This window comes from Cyrtonyx montezumae, unplaced genomic scaffold, assembly GCF_038088225.1.
Source record: "Cyrtonyx montezumae isolate F1298 unplaced genomic scaffold, pur_monq_1.0 scaffold_13, whole genome shotgun sequence".
Taxonomy (NCBI): domain Eukaryota; kingdom Metazoa; phylum Chordata; class Aves; order Galliformes; family Odontophoridae; genus Cyrtonyx; species Cyrtonyx montezumae.
The window spans coordinates 5513251-5528329 of NW_027071859.1; the positions used below are offsets into that span (position 1 = coordinate 5513251).

A 15079-nucleotide genomic window follows, 5' to 3' on the forward strand; every position below is an offset into this window, starting at 1 on the left:
GATAGAGGGACATGGGGACATGGAGACTGGGGGACATGGGGACACGGGGACCACCACGGGAGTACGGTGACATGGGGACAGGGGGACATGGGGATGGGGGGACAAGGGGACCACCACGAAGGTACTGTAGCATGGGAAATGGGGACAGGGGGACATGGGGACCACCACGGAGGTACAGGGACATGGGGACATGAGGAAATGGGGTCCACCACGGAGGTACAGGGACATGGGGACATGAGGACATGGGGACGGGGGGACATGGGGACACGGGGACAGGGGAACACCACGGGGATACGGGGACATGGGGACAGGAGGACACGAGGGCATGAAGACAGGGGGAAAGGGGAACGCGACGGTGTACAAGGGCAGGAGGACAGGGGGACACGGGGACAGGGGGACGGCACGAGGGTAGGGGGGACAGGGCGACGCTGGGACACGAGAACGGAGGGAGACGTTTACTTCTCCCGCTCAGCCCTCGCGTGGGGGCGCCGCGGGGAGCGCCCAACGCAACGGCGGGCAGCGGGGGCGTGGCCAAGCGTGGTGGGCGTGGCCAATCGCAGAGAAGGTGGGAAGGGCGCGGTTAGAGGGGGGCGTGGTGAGAGCGCGACCAATGGGAGAGCGAGTAGGTGGCTGGGGGCGGGGATAAGCGCAGAGGGGCGGGGCTAAGACGGAGGGAGGCGGGGCTAATTGTAGCCCCAGTGCAGGGCGGGAGGTGGCGGCTGTCGCGGCATGGCGTGGTCCCGGTACCAGCTGGGCCTGGCTGCCCTCATGCTGCTCACCGGCTCTATCAACACTCTGGCGGCCAAGTGAGTCCTCCCCACCGCCCGGGCATTGAGGGGCCTCCCCAGGCCCAGGCCCCGGGCCCACACCCATACCAAGGCCCAGTGCCAGACCTTAAGGCCCAGCTGAGCCCGGTCCCACTGTTTCCACCCCCTCCCCCAGCACTCCCAGCCCCCACTGTGTACCCGCAGCTGGACAGCATGCGGCTGGGAGGGAAGGGTGAGGCCTGGGTTGGGAGCTCTGCTGCTGCTGGGAGTGTAGAAGGGGAAATGTGGGGCTTGGGAATTGCTCGGCCCCGTTGGAAATGCTTGCGCTCCACAACCCGGCTTCCGTGTACCTCTGTGCCCCAGCTCATCCCGGGCTGGATTGAGCCCCCCCATAGGGAGCCCCAGCCGTGTGCAAGATGGGGTGGGTGCTGCTGAGAGCTGCCCAAACATGATGGACCCGCCAGTCCAGCTCAGCACTTTGCTATTGAGGTGGCATCAGTGCTCTGCTTGGCCTTGGTCACAGCAAAACAGGGTCCATAGGTGGGGAGACTGAGGCATGGGGTTAGAACAGAGAAGATAGCACCGTGTTGCCCGCCCAGTGCTCTTGCGAAAGGCACAGAGGGGCTGCAGCGGTCAGATGGGGATGAGTCATGCTGAAATCTTGCTGGCCTGGCTGCAAAGCCCCTGGTGCAGCCACAGGACGGCAGCTCCCGGCCTTTCTGTTGCCTGTTCCCCTGAGCTCAGCAGTTCTGCAGCACGTAGAGGATCTGGCACGTGTTACCCTCTCACTGGGGCTATGCTGGGATGTTATGGGGTCACTGTGATGTTGGTGTGCGGCTCTACCAAGGATCTGGTGTCCAGTCCTGCTCTCTGAGATGTGCCTTTCTGTCCAGCATGGATAATGTTTTGGCTTGGAAGACCCAGAAGAGGGACATTGTACCCTGTACCCCCAAACACTGTGGCTGAGTGGGAGCTCCAGCCTCCTTTAGGGGCCATCTGTCCCATAGCCCCCAAAGTTGGTGACACATGGGAAAAGGGAGGGTATCAGGATGACTCCCCATGATCTGCTCTCCACACTGTGTGGCTGGATCTTTCCTCCCACAGAAATGGGCACAGGGACAGTGGATCGCAGTGGTGCGTGACACAGCAGTGGTGCATGACGCAGCGGTGTCCATTTCTTCACCTGTCACTCAGGGCTGGGAGCAAGGCCAACAGCGTGGTTCCTTCCCAGTACCTGAGAAACACAGGCAGTGCTGTACCCTGTCCCCAGAGCTGTCACTTGGACACTGCTTTCCCCCAATCTGGGGCTACTTGTGGTTTTGTCACCCAAAAGCATCACTGGGAGCAGCATGCTAGAGCCAGGAGTGCCCTTAGCCACCCCCTACTCTCTAGGTTGTTCCAGTGGCATCTGTCAAGTGGAGATCCCACTCTTTGCTCGCACCCACTGAGGGCATGGACAGTGCTGGGTGTGCTTTGGGTTATGCTCCAGCTCCTGCCCTAACCCTGCTCTTTCACAGGTGGGCTGACAACTTCAACGCTGCTGGCTGTGGTGGGACGGAGGAGCACAGCTTCCAGCACCCCTTCCTGCAGGTGAGATCCCAGCCCAGGACTGTGGGGCATCCCTCCTGGGTCCAACCACCCTGACCCACCTCTCCTGCAGGCCGTGGGTATGTTCCTGGGTGAGTTCTCCTGCCTGGCTGTGTTCTACCTGCTGCTGTGGAGGGACTGGCGGAGGCCAGAGCCCAGCATGGTACGGTCACAGCCCTTCAGCCCCCTGCTCTTCCTGCCCCCTGCGCTCTGCGACATGACTGGGACCAGCATCATGTACGTGGGTGAGTGCTGGGGAGAGGCCCTGCCTTTCTGAGACCTCAGAGACCTCCTGCAGTGCTGTTTGGGGTGGGTGCAGACCCCTAAGCAGAGGGGTGGTGACACATACGACTCACGGGTGCTTTCTCCCCACCTAGCCCTGAACATGACCAGCGCCTCCAGCTTCCAGATGCTGCGAGGATCTGTCATCATCTTCACTGGGCTCCTCTCCGTGGCCTTCTTGGGCCGAAAGCTGGAGCTGAGCCAGTGGCTGGGCATCCTGGTCACCATCGTGGGGCTGGTGGTGGTGGGGCTGGCTGACCTGCACAGCAGCCATGACCAGAAGCACAAGCTCAGCGAGGTGATAACCGGTACGTGGTGGCCCTGTGGGATGGCTGCAGGGAAATAACCCTGGCCACCTCCCTGTGCACGGCTCCAGGTCAGCCACACTGCCTGCCCGGGGGTGCAGGGCTCAACCTTTCCCTCTTTTCCCCACAGGTGACCTGCTTATCATCATGGCACAGGTGATTGTCGCCATCCAGATGGTGCTGGAGGAGAAGTTTGTGTACAAGCACAACGTGCACCCGCTGCAGGCTGTCGGCACTGAAGGTTTGCTGCTGTGTGGGGCCGGGCTGAGGGGTTTTTAGAGAAGAAGCTTTGCTCTAAGAGCTGCAGTGTGAGAGGGGCAGGGGGTGCTGCTGGAGGGCTGGGTGTTGGATACTAGAGCATGGTTGGATGGTTGGCACGGGGGAACAGTTAGCCTTGGGCTGTGTTTGAAGCCAGCTCCTGCTTTGCACCTCACTGCCTCCTTCCTCAGGTTTCTTCGGTTTCATCATCCTGGCCCTGCTGCTGATCCCCATGTACTACATCCCAGCGGGCAGCTTCAGCGGGAACCCCCGGCGGGTGCTGGAGGACACCCTCGATGCCTTCTGCCAGATCAGCCGGCAGCCCCTCATCGCCCTGGCCCTGCTGGGCAACATCAGCAGCATCGCCTTCTTCAATTTCGCCGGCATCAGCGTCACCAAGGAGATCAGTGCCACCACCCGCATGGTGCTGGACAGCCTCCGCACCGTGGTCATCTGGGCCGTCAGCCTGGCGCTGGGCTGGGAGCTCTTCCACTGCCTGCAGATCCTTGGTTTCGCCGTGCTGCTGATGGGTGCTGCCCTCTACAACGGGCTGCACCGCCCCGTGCTCGCCCGCCTGGCCCGGAGCAGGGCTGACGGCAGCGAGGCCGAGCGGGAGAGATTGCTGCATGCAGACAACGCTGCCATCAACAGCGAGCGCTGAGCGCCGTGCCCTCTGGGACTTGTGCTCCTTCCACGAGGAGGCTTTGTTGCTGCTTCACTGTCTGGGGGCGTGGGGAGGACAGCGTTGGGCTGTGCCTGCCTGCCTGCCCTTCCCTGGCACGGCCAGGGCCAGCCCGCTGGGCAGGGGGCTCACGATGGGGCTGGCCCCACTGGTCCACAACGTGTGTTGGTGCCAAATAAAGCGCTCCTGCCCCTGGCTCGCTCTGTGCTGTCCTGGCAGAGGGGGAGGGTGCAGCAAGGCGTTGGATGATGGGGTGGTGTGTTCCCTGTGTGCCCCCAACCCTGTTTCCCCCCCCACATCCACGCAGGATAAGAGCATCCATGGGTGCCGTGTTGGTGTGACAGCCCCAAGTGACCACGTTTTGCAGCTGAGCCAGCTGCCATGGAGAAGAAGAGAAGGCAGCGAGCCTTAGGGCCCATGTGTGGCCCCACAACAGCTCTGCTCCTGCTGTGTTCATTTTGGGGAGCCTGCTCTGATCCCCCAGTGTGGGGACAGGAAGGTGGCACTGGTGACATCTCAGCTTTTTCCCATTTCGCAACACCCAACGACTCACCCCAGCATGCCATAGCTGCTTTTTCTGCAAGGTTTATTTGTGCTGGGGCACACACAGCCCAAGAAGGCACAGGAGGAGAGCGCAGCCAGTGGAAAGGGTTCACTCTACCTTTATTGTCTGGTTCAGGCCCTGGGGAGGGGGGGGGCAGCAGCAGGAGTGGCAATGATGGCATCCGACCCACGAATGTGGGGACAGGGTGGCAGGAAGGACAGCTACTCTCTGCCAGAGGAAGGAAGGGAGGGTGTGAGGCACAAGAACCCCTCGCTGAAGCAGGCTGAGCCCTCAGCCTGTGCTGCTGGAGGGTTTAAATGCTTTGGAGCAGCTCCAGCCTGCTGCGTGCTCCCTTAAGGGATGCAGAGGATGGGAATGTAGGGGACATGGGGTCAGCAGGCAGGACCAGGACTCACATGGTGTTGTTCTGCTTGTAGTGCTGCAGCGCCTGCTCGGCCACGATCTCCATGAAGCGTGGGTCATCCCAGGAGATGTCCCCGGGCACGGTGAGCGACAGCGGCTCCGAGTCGAAGAGCTGCACCGTCACCTGCGTGTCAGCAGGGGCAGACGGGTCCTCGAGGTTGGGAGTTTTGGAGAACACCTGCGGGGAAGGGGGGAGCACAGAGAGAAGGCTCAGCCCCTACCGCACCCCCACGCTGCCCCTCCCCCCCCTTCCAGCTCTGGCACCCAGCCCCACGGCCACTGTTGTGCAGAGGGGACCACACAATCGCTTCTTTCTCCCCCTGACCCACTTTCCCTTGCCCACGGAGGGGGGCCCAGAGCCCTTGGCAGAGCGCTGGGGACAATAGGGACGCACCGTGGTGACCTGTAGGAACCCATCAGTGCCCTGAGTGAGGTTGCTCAGGCGTGAGACCCAACCGAACTGGCGGTTGAGCTGGTCCAGGAGGCTGCTGGTGTTGAGCATCTCGGCCTGGAAGGCGCTGAGGAGGTCATCGTAGCGGCGGGTGAAGCGCTCGGCCAGGCGCAGGGCGTCCTCAAACTGCTCCCGCAGCTGGCTCTGCACAGGGTCTGTCTGCGAGCAGTCTGCAGGGCACATCATTCTCCTACATCCCCATCCCTGTCCCTTGCAACCCCCCCAACGCCCCCTACCCACCCACAGCCAGGATCTCCCGGCACTTCTCGCACTCGTCCCGCATCCGCAGGCATCCAGCCGAGTTGCGCCGGATCTCACGGCACACCATGCGGTCGTTGCTGAAGTTATGGGATTCTGTGGAGAGCAAGGTGTTAGGGAGCCCCCCCAAAAACACACATCAGCTGCCCACAACGTGGCCACGGCAAGGACAGCACTGCCCAGCCACAACCCCTCTGGCAGAGACGTGGCGGGATGGATGGGGAAGCATGGTTGGATGGGGGATCAATGGATAGAGCGGGGGGCCATGGATAGGGACAGTAGATGGGGGACCTTGGGTAGGTGGGGACTACAGATGGGGACAGTGGATGGAGGGGGGACCATGGATTGGGGAGTGATGGATGGACTGAGGACCATGGGTGGATGGGGACAGTGGATGGAGGGGGGACCATGGATTGGGGAGTGATGGATGGACTGAGGACCATGGGTGGATGGGGACAGTGGATAGGGGGACAATGGATAGAGGGGGGATCATGCATGGGGAGAATGGGTAGGTGGAGACTACAGATAGGGGACCAAAAGTTGGATGGGGAACCAATGGATTGGGCGGCCATGGGAGGATGGGGACAACAGATGGATGGGGGGACACGGATGGGGGACATCCCCTATTCCAGGCCTAGGTCCAACAAGCCCAGATTGCGCCGCCAGGGCCTTTGTGAACCATTCAAGCACTTTTTCCAGGGAAGTTTGACTTCACCGAAAAACATTTCCTGGCCCCAAACGAGATGTTTTCCAGACCAGAGCACTCTGTGCCAACCTCTGTTTTGCAATCAGCCCCGTTCCCAGCTGCCCTGCATGGAGCCGTGGCTCGGCCCAGCAGACGGTGACAACACAGTGATGGTGACAACGCAGGGACAGCCCCCAGCAAACTCACCCAAACCCAACACCAACTCATCCCTCTGGCATCTAGCCCCCATGAGGTGCAACTGTAGGTGAAAACCACCCCAAAACCCAGCCCGAGAGCCGGACTGCCACGTGGATTCTCCGCTGTCTCGTATTAGGGCTGAGCTCACCCTCCACGCTCACACGAAGGAGGAACTGAGGTGGTGCTGAGCTCCTACCTGGCACAAAGCCCCCCAGCGGGTGCTCCCAGGCGCCGTTCCCCCCATCCAGCATGCGCTGTGTCATCTCAAAGAGCGGCTGGAAGAGGCGGTGGAAGCCGTGCACCGGGTGCTGCAAGAAGGGGTGCAGCTCCCGGGACGGCCTCCTGCGTGGCACCAGGTGGACACGCTGCACGGGTGGGACGAAAGCTTCACGGAAACCACCGAAGGGAGGTGCTCGGAAGAAGGGGAAGGCGGGCCCGTAGAGCTGCGTGCTGTCCTGGAAGATGTCCTCCACGCCGTCCTCCATCAGTCCGAAGCGCTCCTCCAGGTCCTCGAAGCGCCGTTCCTGCCGCTGCTCCCGCTCCAGCAGCGCGTCGATGCGCTCGCCGTTCACCCAGATGGAGAAGGGCGAGGAGCGGTTTGAGGAACTCCTCCAGCTGTGGTGGGATTGGGGTCAACGCAGTGCCCAAAAGCCCCGCCGCACTCCGTGCCCCATCCAGCCCAGCTCACCTGGCGGCCCACAGCCCCGAGCCGCTGTGGCACATCTTGGAGTAGACACGCATGCAGGTGTGCTTCAGGCAGGGCTTGCACTCCTCCCAACAGCGCCAGCATCGTCTCGTTGCACACCTCCTGCTTCTCCGCCAACTGCTTCTCCTTCTCCAAGGCCAGCTGCACCGCCTCCTGCACGGCACAGCACGCACCCTCCCCGGGTCAGCTCCCCGCAGCCCAGCCCCCCTCCCCCAGCCCTCCCCACCTCGCTCACCTCCTTCCTCCTCTTGGTCTCCTCCAGCGTGTGCAGCATGGCCTGGTGCTCCTTGCTGGTCTTGTCCATCAGTGTCTTCATCTGCTTCACTCCATTGATGGCGTTCTCCACCTCGGTGTCGATGTACTTGCTGCCAGCTGCTGAGAGCTCTGCGGGGAGGGGGGATGGGCGGGTGGATGGAGAGTGGAAGGGTGGATGGATGGGCGGAAGGAAGGGTGAGTACCTCTGAGCTCACTGCTCCCGAGACGAGCCAGCTTTCCCCCAGTGCACGCATGCTCACAAAAGCCAAGGCCACAGAACTCCAGAAAAGTGACCCCAAAACCAAACCTTAGCCCAGCTGGGGCTGCATCCCCCTGCCCCCCCGCAGGTGATATTTGGGCAGCGTCACCTACAGATGCCCCCCTTCCCCCCCGCCCTCCCCATAGCCACCTTCAAGCATTCAGCCCCAGTCCCACATTCCCAGTCCCCACAGGAGGATGCTGCACCCCATCCCATCCCCACGGGCACAGCACTCACCCCTCCCACTGCCAGCAGGGAACAACCTCTCCAAAAAGCAAAGGGCACAAGCATCCTTCCCCCTGCTCCTCCCTCACCCTACGCCGCCAAAGCCCCCACTTACGTTTCAGCTCACTGGGGGGCATGAAGCCTTGCCCCCCCTGGCAGACGAGCCCCAGGCTGAGCAGGGCGAGCAGCAGCAACGCCATGGTCCCGTCGCAGAGCTGCCCGGACCTGCGTAGGCGAAGGCAGTGAGCGGGACTGGGATCCGGGCACGGGGCCGTGAGTCAGCAGCGGGCACCGGGCCACCGCCGTGGGCACAGCGTCGGGTAGGGCCGTGCCAAACTCCGACGCAGCCAAGGCACCGACCGGGACTTTCTTCTCCTCTTTTTCTTCTCCCCGTGTTCACACGGAGGGGGGGAGGGGGTGAAGGGGGGATATCGGAAAGGGCTGGTGGGGAGGCAAAGCCTCAATGGGGCCACCCCCCAAAAAATAAAGTGTGTTGTGCAATAGCTCAGCTGCAGTGTGGCTCCTAAATCCCCGAAAAAGAAAATAAAGGGTTGTGCAATCAGCAGCTGCAGTGGGACTCCAGCACGTTCCCTGGGCTCAGCCTGTCCCTGGTGGCGGGGGGGGGGGGGGGGGGGGGTCCTGGCCCCGTGCCCCACTGCAGCATCATTGGTGGGGTGCTGCTGCACGGCCCCATTGCTGCTCCTCAAAAATACTGCTGCGCTGCTCATAAAAAGAACTTCTAAGCCCTCTCCCCCCCAAAAAATGCTAATCATCCCATAAAGTAACTGCTGCCCCACTACCACTTCCCCCCCCAAAAAAAAACAACAAAAAAAAAACACCTGCTACCCTCCCATTCCTGCTGGGCACACAGAATTGTGGGAAACTCCTGCCTGGTGCATTGCATCCCATGGCACAGAGGTGCTGGGGGGAGGGGAAGGGAAGGGAAGGGAAGGGAAGGGAAGGGAAGGGAAGGGAAGGGAAGGGAAGGGAAGGGAGGGAAGGGAAGGGAAGGGAAGGGAAGGAAGGGAAGGGAAGGGAAGGGAAGGGAAGGGAAGGGAAGGGAAGGAAGGGAAGGAGGAAGGGAAGGAAGGGAAGGGAAGGGAAGGGAAGGGAAGGGAAGGAAGGGAAGGGAAGGGAAGGGAGGAAGGGAAGGGAAGGGAAGGGAAGGGAAGGGAAGGGAAGGAAGGGAAGGGAAGGGAAGGGAAGGGAAGGGAAGGGAAGGGAAGGGAAGGGAAGGGAAGGGAAGGGAAGGGAAGGGAAGGAAGGGAAGGGAAGGGAAGGGAAGGGAAGGGAAGGGAAGGGAAGGGAAGGGAAGGGAAGGGAAGGGAAGGGAAGGGAAGGGAAGAGGAAGGGAAGGGAAGGGAAGGGAAGGGAAGGGAAGGGAAGGGAAGGGAAGGGAAGGAGAAGGGAAGGGAAGGGAAGGGAAGGAAGAAGAAGGGAAAAGACTACCTGCACTCAGCACCGGCTGCCCCGGGAGCTCCACCGCCCGCCCCCACCCGCCCCCTTTTATCCGCCCCGTCGCCCACGGGTCCGCCCCGCTCCCTGCCCGGAGCTTTCTGGAAGCGGTCCCCCCCGGGCCTCCCCCCTCCCCCTTCCCCATCCGCCGGCTCCCCGACGATGCGGGGATGGGCGCGGCTCCGCTTCCCCTCCAACCCTCCCCCCATCATTGGGGAAACTGAGGCACGCAGTCACTCCTCCTCTCCAGGCCATCCCTGGGGGCGTGCCCGCCCCCCCCCCCCCCCCCCCCCAAGCAAAACGAAACAAACCAAAACACGAAAAAAAGAGAAGAGCAAAGACAGAATCTCATTGCAAAGAATCCCAAAAGGCCGAGCGCAGCCCCCGCAGCGATAAAGGGTGCGGACCAATGGGACAACGCAGACCCGGGGGAGCAAAGCGAGGTGGGGGGGGGGGGTGGGAGGGACGTCTGCGGGAGGGGAAGCGGGGAGCGGCCCCACGGAAGCGGAACGGCGGTACAGAGAGTGCGGAGCTGCGGCGGCACGGTGCGGGCATTGGGGGGGGGGGAAGGGGATGGGGGCTGTATAGGAGTGCGGGGCTGCGTATGGGTCACTGCTCGTGGGGGGTGCAGGGCCGTGAGTGGGACAGTCGTGTATGGGGGTGCTTGGGGTGTATGGGATGCTCGTCCGTAGGGGTGCGTGGAGTTCATGGGATGGACGGGGCTCCGTGCATAGAGACGCGCTGGGGGGGCGGCGTGCACGGGTGTGTGTGTGAGATATTTGTGTTTGGGGGTCCATAGGGGGTGTAGGGGACACGGTGCGTATGGGTACGTGGGGGTGCACGGGGGTTCAGGGCTGTGCATGGGACACACGTGCATGGGGTACATGGGGGTGCACGGGGGTTCAGGGCTGTGCATGGGACAAACGTGCATGGGGATGGATGGGGGGTGCAGAGTCACAGGTGAGACAGTCGTGCATGGGGCGTGTGGGGCACTTGTGCATTGGTGTGCATAGGGATGTGTGGAGGTGCAGGTCTGTGTATAGGACGCGTGTATGTGGGGGTGCATGGGGGTGCATATGGCTGCAGGGCCACCTGTGGACCACTCTTGCCTGGGGATGCATGGGGGTGAATGTGTCACTTGTGCACGGGGATTCGGAGGGGTGCAGGGCCATAAACGGGATGCTCGTGCTTAGGAATGCGTGGGATGCTGTGCGTGGGGGTGCAGCAGCCGTGCTTCATGTTCCAGTTACTTCGTGCTGCGTTCCGTGCTCAAGGTTAACACAGGGGGAGGGCTTTGCTATCAGTTCTGCTCTCACAGCAGCTCTGCTCTTCTCCCACAGACCTCAGTGGCAGCAGCGGGAGGAGGGGACGTCGGGTGACCTGTGGGAGGAAGCACCACCTTCCTCATCCTCCCCCTTCCTCACCCTCCCTCTTCTAGGCTCGGACCCAGAGGCTTTCAGCCCCTTTCTGTTGGCTCCTGAAGCACATCCGTGGGGTCATGGAGCTCCGGTATGAGCGTGAGAATCCATGGGTGAAGGAGTTACCGGCCGTGTGGGCTAAGTATGACTTGGACTGCGGGCTGGTGGCCGAGGAGGAGGATGTGAGCGGAGGGCCGGTGCCGTTCCAAGAGGAGAAGACATTCCCCCAGGACCTGAACAAAGTGGTGGGCTCACTGCTGCAGCAGATGCTGAAGGAACGCATCGTGGTGCGGGGCAGCTCGCCCTCCAACAGCCCGCTGATCCTCTTCTCCAAGGACAGCGGGGACAGGAAGACGTGGAGGCTGACTCTCGACTTCAAGGCCATCCACCGCGTCACCCCGTGGCAGCCGACGGAGTCCCTGGACAGGAGGAAGGCGGCGGAGTCGCTCAGCCCTCGCAGCCGCTATTTCTCCACCCTCGATCTGTCGTGCTGCTCCTTCGCCATCCCGCTGACGGCCGCCTCCAGGCCCAGGTTTGCCTTCACCTTCCAAGGGCAGCAGTACCTGTTCACCCGCCTGCCGCCGTGCTTCCGCTACACCAGCAGCATCGTGCACCGCCGCGTGGCCCGCATGCTGGCCCAGCTGCCCCCGGAGGACAGGGGCTGGATGTCTTCTTACGAAGATGATATAATCATCGCCGGGAAGAACCTCGAGGTGACCGAATCCCGCACGAAGAGGGTCCTGGAGCTCATCCAAGTCACAGGTTTTAAAGTCAAGCTGCGGAAGGCGCAGCTGGTGAAGCCCGAGGTGGACTACCTGGGGATGAGGATGTCAGCGCGGGGCTGGGAGCTACAGGAGAGAAAAAAGGATAACATTGTGAACATGTGTCCACCGCGGGACCTGCAAAGCCTCCGCTCGCTGCTGGGGATGATGAACTCGTGTCGGGACCACGTGGACGGCTACGCCGAGCTGGAACGGCCCCTGCAGAAGCTGCTGGGTGAGGAGTGGCACTGGGGCCAGACGCAGCAGCAGGTGCTGTGGACATTGGTGCAAGCCATCCAGACGGCGCCGGCGCTGCGCTTCCTGGATCGGTCGCAGCCCTTTATCGTCAGGGCGACGGTGGGCAACGAGGCGATGGGGGCTGCTCTGCTGCAGGAGGACGAGAAGGGGCGGATGGTCCCCGTCAGGTTCAGTTCCCACGTGCTGAAGAAGCACCAGGTGCACTTCTCTCCCGAGGAGAAGGACTGCCTGGCCGTGGTCAGCGCGGTGCATGCGTTCCGGGATCTCATAGGGCCGGCTCCTATCGTCGTTCAAATGCCGAGTTCCCCTCGGAAGTACCTCCTTTGGGGTGACACCGAGAACTTCTGCTGGCCGACCCCCTGCAAGAGGCAGTGGAACTTGCTGCTGGTCAGCGGGGGGCGAAACCCCCCACAGCCCCACAGCCCCACAGCCCCACAGCCCTTGGGCTCACTGGTGTACCATGCACCTCCCCTACAACAGCTCCCATGCTCCGTGCCCCACAGCAACGTGTGGTTCACGGCGGGGAGCAGGGCCTATGCAGGAGCCCTCGGCTTCGCTGCCACCAACCTGGAGGAGCGCTGGCTGCTGGGGCTGGCACAGGGCAGCTCGGTGGTGGGCGCAGAGCTGGAGGCCATCAAGGTGCTGCTGCAGAAGCACCAGGGCTCCAAACCCCTTTATATCTACATCAATGCCAAGAGTGTGGCACAAGGGCTGGAGGATGGGTGCAGCGAGGATGGGAGGACGGGCGGTGAGGAGTTGTGGTGGAGCATCCTGCAGTGGCTGTGTGCCAAGCCACGGGTGCTGCACGTTAGGCACTGCAGGAATGGGGAAGAGCTGGTGTGGAGCCAGAAAGCAGTGCAGAGAGCACAGAGAATCCCAAGGTGGGTGGTGGACGCTCGTGGCCAGCAGCAGTGGGAGCCATCCAAGCATGAGAGGCAGGAGATTGTGGCCCTCAGCCATAAGGGGCACATGGAGGTGATGAAAATGCTGAGCAGGGTCAGGAAGGTGGCACGCTGGGAAGGGGACCGCAAGCAGGTGGCCCAGTGGGTGCAGCACTGCTGCTGCACCAGGAGCCCCCCGCTGCCCCAGCGGATGGAGGGGCCATGGTCGTGGCTGCAGTTGGCCCACATCAAGGAGCTGCCTGTCTCCTTGAAGGGCTTCTCCTCCCTGCTGGTGCTGCTGGATGAGTTCTCAGGTTGGGTGGATGCCTTCCCGATGCGGAAAGGCGACGCCGAGGAGATGGCCACGCTGCTGCAGGAGCACGTGGAGCAGCGGCTGGGGACGCCGTGCCGCGTCACCGTGGAGCTGAGTGAGCACATCCTGCAGTATGCCGTGCAGATGGGGCTGCAGATGTACGTGGACCGGCAGCACCCATCGGTCTACCAGGTGGCAGCCGTTGCCACCAGCCTGCAGAGGCTGGCCCAGAGCTCAGGCAAGCACTGGGCTGACAGTCTGTCGCTCATCTTGGCCGCTCTTAGGGCCACGTGTGTGCGCAGCGCGGTGCTCGGGCCCTACCAGCTCAGCTTGGATCACCCACTGGTCCTCAGGGTCATCCCCTGCGAGGAAGAGGCAGAGCCCGGCCCCACTGAGTCACTCCTGCCATGGCTGGCACGGCTGCGGGAGGACAGGGCTGAGTACAAGCAAGGGGTGAAGGAGGCCATGAAGAGTGTAAGGTGTGATGCTGAGTAGGCTCAGGGGCTGCAGGATGGCACTGCTCCTGCTTCTGCTCAGAGAACCCTTCAGGATGGAGAAGACTTCTAAGATCCCCAGAGTGCAACCCCAACCCATCCCCACCTTGTCCACTCACCGTGTCCCATGCTACCGATATCCAGACCTGTATCCTTCTCCCAAACCCATAGGGTTTGAAGGCTCCACCAACCTGTGCCATTGATATAGATTAAGGTTAGAGAAGACCTCTACAATCCCCAAGCCCAACCTCAACCATCCCTACTGTGCCCTATCTGTCCCATGCCATTGATACCCACTACCTGAAACCCATAGGTTCTGAAGGTTCAGCCACCCCGTTCCTTTTAGTCTAGAATCCCAGAATCATGAAGGTTGGAGAACACCTCAAAGATCACCAAGTCCAACCCCACTCCATCCACACCATGTTCCTAAGTGCCACATCTCTGCATTTCTTGACTACCTCCAGGGACTGTGACCCCATCATCTCCCTATTCTAGTGCCTGGTCGCAGAAGAAAGGGAGAAATCCAGCAACACAAGTGCTCAGGGCCACCGACCTGACTCTGTCCAATGAGGGAGGCAGTGGTGGGAGGCCAGCCTGCGCAGTCACCGAAGGACAGGGCATGAGAGAGGAGCAGGAAGGGGTCAGGTGCGTGTGAAATGGGGCCAGACACTGCAATCTGTCTTGTCTTGTATCTGTTTTTAATCTGGGGCCAGTCATTGCAGCCTGCCCTATCTTCTATTTTCTTATTAAAATCTTTTCTAAATCACCTCGGTGCATTCGTGTGCTCCGTCCCGCAAGTGTACAGTGCTAGGACCCCTGTGTGCATAGATCTGGGGGCAAAGTTGGGTGGGCATCACTGGAGGCAGAGCCAGGGGGGTCCCAGTGCATCTTTTCCCATTAGCTTTAGGGTGGCAATGGTGTCCCGAAAACCACCTCCTGTGACTGAGCTCACTGCTGGGCAGGGGTAACCCCCATGGCACTGCGTGGAGCTCCTGGGCAAGCGGTAGCAATAGGGCTTGGTGTGTTCACCAGTTCCCCTCTCCCCTAACCTGGGAGGAAGGAAGCAGCAGAGAGATCTAAAAATGTTAGGGGGGGGTGGGGGCCTTCAGGAGAAAAGCTGAGATCCCGAAACGTGAGATGGGGGCATCCAGAAGCCATGCTGGAGCCAGGAGGAGGGGCAGGGAGGGTGGTGGCCACGCGAGGAGGACGGTGGTCCTCCAGCAGGGTCTCGCCAGAGGGCAGCAGCAGCCCTGCAGAAAGCATCCATGGAGGGGCAGGGTCTTGGAAGCCCCTCGCACTCCCCCCCTGGTGCTGGGGTTTCTCCTCCCACCACTTTTTTTGTTCCCTCCTTCCAAAGCTGCTGGTGATGGCTCAGCGATCCCCAGCACGGCGGGGTGAGGTACCCCAAATGTACCCAAACCACGTGGGACCCCTTACCCCAAGGCTTTGATCCAGGACCACTGCACCAAACCACAGCACCCACAGCCTCAGCCAGAGCCATGGGCTCAAAGCAGGACCCCAGAACCCAGAGCAATCAATTGCGTCCCCGACCCAAATGTGGGTGCCGTGCCCAGCACCCCAGACCCCAAACCTCATCTCCCTATGGCCTTGACC

At 61.8% G+C, this 15079-nt stretch overlaps 2 protein-coding genes across 2 annotated transcripts in view; one reads left to right on the top strand and one right to left on the bottom strand.

The window, feature by feature from the left end:
- Positions 1-710: 710 nt before the first annotated feature.
- Positions 711-4076, top strand: SLC35F6 (solute carrier family 35 member F6). Its single transcript, XM_065731118.1, has 6 exons — positions 711-806; positions 2285-2357; positions 2428-2599; positions 2732-2944; positions 3072-3182; positions 3391-4076. Exons 1-6 carry the CDS (start codon positions 730-732, stop codon positions 3858-3860), a joined length of 1116 nt encoding a protein of 371 aa, XP_065587190.1. The 5' UTR covers positions 711-729; the 3' UTR covers positions 3861-4076.
- Positions 4077-4450: 374 nt separating this feature from the next.
- The window catches only part of CLU (clusterin), a 212328-nt gene continuing 201699 nt past the window's right edge, over positions 4451-15079 (bottom strand). The window contains 9 exon segments of the mRNA XM_065730590.1: positions 4451-4653; positions 4842-5026; positions 5243-5469; positions 5540-5653; positions 6637-7055; positions 7129-7217; positions 7219-7299; positions 7382-7530; positions 8001-8115. Of these exon segments, the coding sequence (XP_065586662.1) occupies positions 4647-4653; positions 4842-5026; positions 5243-5469; positions 5540-5653; positions 6637-7055; positions 7129-7217; positions 7219-7299; positions 7382-7530; positions 8001-8085 (1356 nt within the window). The 5' untranslated portion in view covers positions 8086-8115 and the 3' untranslated portion in view covers positions 4451-4646.

Bases quoted from the DNA above. Each gene is read 5' to 3' on its own strand.
- SLC35F6 (XM_065731118.1), top strand. From the start codon at position 730: ATGGCGTGGTCCCGGTACCAGCTGGGCCTGGCTGCCCTCATGCTGCTC. The intron at 807-2,284 runs GTGAGTCCTCCC...GCTCTTTCACAG, and splicing joins ATCAACACTCTGGCGGCCAA to GTGGGCTGACAACTTCAACG. The intron at 2,358-2,427 runs GTGAGATCCCAG...CCTCTCCTGCAG, and splicing joins TCCAGCACCCCTTCCTGCAG to GCCGTGGGTATGTTCCTGGG.